We start from the raw sequence: 6,000 nt of genomic DNA, 5'->3' as shown, positions 1-6,000 counted from the left end.
GAATAGGTGAAAACACGTACACAGACTCAGTAAACTTTTCACTTTTATTCCTGACTAACATATAGTATATTTTCTACAAAAATTATGAGTTAAATATAATTTATGGAGATAAGATATTTAAAATATAATTGTGACAATTTTAAAAAATCCTATCATGAATATTTAAGGAAAAAGAGCTAGTAAACAAAACAAAATAAATGAAATGAGAACACAATATCTTCGACTTTGAGATAGTACATTCATTCATTCTATTTTCCCAGGTTGAAGCTTCCTGGAGCAACTGTTGAGATCTGGCTCCAGAGTAAAAGGTAATTCACGTTTCTAGAATGTTCCAGAAGATTCTCCAAAAATGTTCTAAACAGGGCAGCCGAGGCTCAGTAGAATGCATCTGAGTCTTCTGTCCCACTGAGGTCTCAGGGAAATGGAGGTTTTCGGGACCCTTGAGGCTGCCGTCTAAGGTCATCCGTGCTTCCTTTGCCTGAGTCCTTGGGCCTCACTTAGGTTTAGAAAGTGGTGCTCTCTCTGTCTGTCGTGTTCAGTTGCAGATATTCTAGGGTGCCTTTTTTGTAGCTGGCTACCCGTGTGGGTTTTGGGAGTGTTATTCCTGCAGCCTGCCTTTTCTGCAAGGAGTTGGCAATCATGTCTGAAAATTCGGCTTGCAAGCGCTGTTGATTCTCCCTGGAAAGTAAGTGGGGAGGGAAAATGGAACTTCTCAGCAATTCGTACAGAATATGTCTTAGCTCTAAGACAACCAGTTCAGTTTACCAAACACTTATTGAAGCTATCGTCTGTGTGAAAGACAGGAAATCCAGAGAGTAAAAAAAACGAGCCTTGCCTTGCTCGAAGGAGCTCAAGGGACTGTCACCCTGCTCCATGCAGTTGCAGAAAAAGCGGACTATATTTCAAGCTGAAGATTATGTTTCAGTTTCAAAGTGAAGTGCCATGCTTACTTAACGCTAGAATTTGGAAGCACTGTTAAGTTTACATGGCACACTGCAGAGAGGGGAAAGAGGCCAGAACAACGATGGGCCCCTGCAGCACAACCCTGAAAGCTTGTTGGTCCCACACGTTCCTAGGACTCTGGATCTTGTCTGGGGAGGACTCAGAATGAATGGAGGGTTTCAAGAATTCGGAATGGACTTGCAGCACTCCTAGTAAGAGGCCAGGTTTCCTTTGCCCCAGGGACGACATGGGTTGTTTTGGCATCTCTGTAGGCTGGCTCCAGCCTCTGGGAGACTGCAAGACATGGCTTCTCCACCATATAGCAGTGTCACAGCCAGAGCCACATGACTGATTGCAGCCACCAATGTGCAATTGCATGACCATCTCAGTCACGTTTAGGGGAACTGAAACCTGTTGGTTAGACCTGAAACCTTGTCTTCCTCATTTCAGAGCACAAATTCCATGGGAAGACCTAAACCACGGTCCTGGGGTTGGGGGAGGTCCTGCTTTCAACACATGGCCCAGCCCAGTGCCTGTTTGCCTCCAGGATGCTTTACTCTGGTCAGACCCAGACACACAGGAGGTGAGCTCCCTACTGTCCTCTGTTCTCCAGGGCGCGCCTGGAACACCCGGTTTCCAGCAGTTGGAGAAGGGAGGTCTCTAAACTTCTCACCTATGTAGTCCTCATAGTCCATGTAATATTGCCACTGGCAAAGCACTTGCCCACAATTAAATTGGCTCTATTGTCGCACAACTTTCACAGCCAAAACCTCCACTCCCACGCCCACCACACCCCGAAGCTTACACAGTAGGAGGGGTTGGCAGGTTGTACTCATGGTCCTTCATCCCAGTCAGCCAGTAGGTGGTCTCGGCTCCTCTGCCCTAGTGAGACAAGAAAGGTGTGTGCCAGGGAGAATAAGGAGACAGTTCAGTTCTAGCCCACCATTCTGACAAGAAACACGTCACCTCTGAGTGTCTTGTCAGCGCCTGTATTTCAGTTCCTGATACAATCTGCACTATCTCTGGGCAGATCTTTATTTCCAAATGCCTCTTAAATACAAGTCTCTCAATCACCAGACCTGTTTTTTTTTTAAGTCGAGTTTTCTTTCCCACCAAAAGATACTATGAAATATCACAATAGCAACATCACAAGAATTCTACATTAAAAAGGAAGAAAGTCCATCTGCTGTCCTGTTATGCCAACAAATCCCAGCTGGTTTTCATTGTCCACATTTTCTTCTAGATCTTTTTGCTGCAAAGTTTGCCACAAAAGTTTTGCCACGGCTTCCCCACCTCAAGTGTGTAAATTATAAACACGTGTGCATCACAGTAAGCACTTCTGAAGTGACATTTTCTGGGGCCCAACTACAGGCTGTAAAACGAATGGAAAATTACTGGTAATAGTGTTTTGGCCAGAGCTGGTATTTGAAAGGAGACTCGTTTGTATAACTAGTGGGGTTTTCTGGCTGTGTTTGCACTGCAGTAGCCCATCAACCACCTCTACTTGGGGAGCAGTGCTCTGTGCAGGAAACGCATTAATGGAGGATTCAGAAAGTGAGGGTGATGTCAGGGCCCTACTGCCTAGAAGGAGGCTTTTCCAAGTTGCAGTCACAGTGTGAAGGCTAGATGCTGCTGGAGACAGACATGCTTACTGTCAAAATTGGCTTCAGACAAATTGTGAAGAGATTGGAATGACCTTCAAAAAGCAATGACAGCCAAGTGGAGGCATGTGGTGGCTTTGGAGGGTAGCTGTTCTAAATGTGGGGAACAGCGTGGAGAGTCCAGGGCAGTGGTTCTCAAACCTTAGTGTGCATCACAATCATAAAAGCACAGATTCCTGGTTGCCCTGGCTGCACGGCTCAGTTGGTTGGAATGTCATCCTGTAAACCAAAAGGTCTTGGGTTTGATTCCCGGTCAGGGCACATACCCAGGTTAAATTTATTCCTAGTTTATTCCCACAGAGTCTTACTCAGTAAGCCTGGTGGAGAGTCCAGGCACCTGCCTTTTCACCAGCACCCAGGTGATGCTGAGTCAGAAGTCTGGGGCCACTCCTTGGGTTCTCTTGTCCAGAGTTCCAGAAGGATAAAGCAACGGACCAGAGAGGTGGCCTTAGAGAGCGGCCATGTTTTGCAGTAAGAGCAAGGACGTAAGAAAATGGGAATTTTGACTTAAGTTAATTTAGTCTTGGACCACACTATAGCTCTCGGGTATAGAGGAAGAATTGGGAGCAGAACTTGAGTACACATGGAAAAAATGGTGGCAGCATTTTATAACACAGTTGTTATAGTCCAAAATGTCTACAGGGCTCTTTGAAGTGAAGTTGAGTTCACATGCTTTGGTGGTGGCTTCTCTTACATGGGACAGTGGGTAATCACCATGGGGATAGCGGGTGGTCACTGTGGGGACAGTGGGTGGTCACTGTGGGATAATGGTTGATCATTGAGAGGATAGTGGGTGATCATCATGGGGACAGTGGGTGGTCACCTCGGCGCTGGAGAGGGATCAAAGCAGGGATTGCAGAAAAGGATTCTTCATCTTATGCTCCCGAACATTACTACCACTGGGTGTCCATTCTCAGAGGAGTCAGCCACGTGTGTCTCTGAGTGGTGTTTTGGGGGTACTTTCTCTGCGGATCACTTACCTTGAGGTATGTTTCTCCGCGTACTTCATACAAGAACTGGCACTCAGTCCTCTTCAGGATGGCTATGGTAGAGCTACTCACGTGAATTCTTAAGGCTGGAAAAACAACATAGGTCGATGAAAATCTTGCCAATTTTAAAATCTATTGCATGGCCTAAATCTGGTGATTCAGGACATTTTTTTCAGGGGTTCTTGACAGCTTTGATATTGCAGTGAAAGAACTCATAAAATTACGTTCAGTGAGATAAGAAATATTATCACACATGGGAATAACATGGGTTTGGCCCTGGTTTTCAGGGTCCTGAGGGATGGGGCTCCCTGGGCCGTGCTCCACAGATTCTCACTCCAGCTCAGAGTGGTAGCCCCAGGGCCTGGCTTTAGATTTAGCCTGTGCTGCTGAGCTTGAGAGCTGGGATTTGGGTCCCCATGTAAAAGTTCCAGTAAGCAGCCGAAGTGTGGGCAACCAGGTAAAGATTCAGGAGATGCTAGTAGGATCTTGATTTTCTCAAGGTTTACTTCTCTGGGATACTGTTATCTTCCTGAGATATTTGTGGTGAGGGTGTATTTCCATTCATAAGGCCATTTCTGTGCATCCCCTTTCCCACCATGGGTGCCCCAGACAATAACAGGAGTAAGAATAATGGCATCTACATATTGTATGCCTACCAGGTAACAGGGGATTGTTAAATGCTTAACATGTGTCAGCTCACATCCTTCCAGAACCCTCCCGGCAAGGCTGGTATCCCATTCTCAATTTACATCTTCAAATTTGTGACGCCTAGAAAGATGACGTAACTTCCTCCCTAGCCTACCCAAGACAGTGATTTGCGCAGTAATCATTGTAACTCAAGTCTGCCTGGCCCCAACCCTGTTCTTTCCTTTAGCACAATTTTCCTGTATATTGATTGCATAGGTTTCCTGTATATTGATACAGGTCATGATTGTCCTGTATCATGATTTTCCAGTAAGAACCAGTGTCAGGTTGTCAGCAAACTGCCAAAATACTGTTCTAACACCTGTGTGTTTGCAGTCACTGCCCACACCTACCAGTGCCTTCTTTCTCCCTTGTATGTGTTTCTATTACGATCATTGTCATCAATATTTATTGAGCATCTCCTACGTGCAACACACCGTACCTCTACCCTGCCAAGCAAAGGCAATACAGGTTTTGCATATAACAAATACTTATATTTGTTACTAAGACCAATTCCTAGGGAAACCAAACTGAAGAAGAACAGAAAAGTGAACCAGGTTGTATACTCCACACCTAGCCTACTGAACTTTTTTAACTTACATGGATCTATGCTAAATTTCATGACTCTTCCAGGTAGAGCATGCCTGAATACATTGTAAATGGACCCAGACTAATAGAAACCATCGAAAACTAAGCCTGAAGGGAAGCATAATCATCGGTAAACAGCCACAATGACAGCGAGAGCACCAAGGACTGGAATGGCACAGGCGCACATTCAGTCAATGTGAGGAAGGGTCCTTCTTCATCCCACTGGCACTTAGTATGCGTTTTACCCCACAATTCCCTTCTGCTGGAAGAGAGAGTCTTTGTCCTTTAAGCAAAACAATCTCCCTTCTTACGGAGGCCAGTGGATTCCATCCTAGAGGCTGTGTTGACGGTATCTCCGAATAAACAGTAACGAGGCATCTTGATCCCCACGACTCCAGCTGCGCAGGGGCCTGGAAAAGGCAGCGAGTAGAGGCAGTGAAAATCCCAGAGTGCAGTAAGGTGGTTCAGACCCTTCTCGGGGTCACAGTGCTGACACTTCATCTTAGGGAGCAGTATCTGAGGGTGCAAATAGTGAGTTTTGACTTTTGCTTTAAATGAATGTATTCAATGAGGGAAGTGTCTTATTCAATGCATGCTTTCAGAAAGTATTTCCCCCTGGCACAGTCAATAGCTGAAACAGAAGCGGTCAGGAAGAGTGGAGACAACGCCATCACTTGCTTACTGTGCTAACCCATAACGCCCAGGGTTCTGAACTGCTGGAGGGCACAGGGCACTTGAAGGCTCCACAACCTAGGTTGGTTTCATTTATAATTTTTTAGCAGGGTAACTTGTGGGATTAATGGCACGATGATGAAAGGCCCAGAAGGCAAGGATTTGGTATAATCCTCCTTGAGCATCTCATGTGCCAGGTGAATGCGGTAGAATGGGGGGAGGGGCACAAGAACACGCGAAGGAGAACCACGCTGAGGCCAGACTGTGCGCTGCCATCTGGAGGAAGGGTTGTTAATTAAGTATTAGTGTGGAACAACTGAACGCAAAGGGTTAAAGATGAACTCAAACTGCAAATCTGGGTTTCGGATAGAGGTAATGATTGATTTTCTAGTTGGACTGATTTCTAGTTGCATCTTGATCTGTATGAGTTGAGTTTCTTTATAAATGTATCCTATAAATGCACT

The 6,000-nt window shown here is 45.6% G+C and overlaps 1 protein-coding gene across 1 annotated transcript in view; it reads right to left on the bottom strand.

Annotated features, from left to right (window-relative positions):
* Positions 1–210: 210 nt before the first annotated feature.
* The window catches only part of GUCY2C (guanylate cyclase 2C), a 65,445-nt gene continuing 59,655 nt past the window's right edge, over positions 211–6,000 (bottom strand). Inside the window, exons 24-27 of the mRNA XM_037033942.1 lie at positions 5,176–5,274; positions 3,584–3,678; positions 1,748–1,824; positions 211–678 (exon numbers count right to left, since the gene is read on the bottom strand). Coding sequence (XP_036889837.1) covers positions 504–678; positions 1,748–1,824; positions 3,584–3,678; positions 5,176–5,274 — 446 coding nt within the window. The 3' untranslated portion in view covers positions 211–503. The remainder of the gene's footprint in view (positions 679–1,747; positions 1,825–3,583; positions 3,679–5,175; positions 5,275–6,000) is intronic.

Source organism: Sturnira hondurensis, unplaced genomic scaffold (genome assembly GCF_014824575.4).
Source record: "Sturnira hondurensis isolate 20B ecotype Veracruz unplaced genomic scaffold, ASM1482457v3 Scaffold0021795, whole genome shotgun sequence".
Taxonomy (NCBI): domain Eukaryota; kingdom Metazoa; phylum Chordata; class Mammalia; order Chiroptera; family Phyllostomidae; genus Sturnira; species Sturnira hondurensis.
The sequence above is the reverse complement of the archived record's forward strand: the minus strand, read 5'-3'. Positions and strand labels throughout refer to the sequence as shown.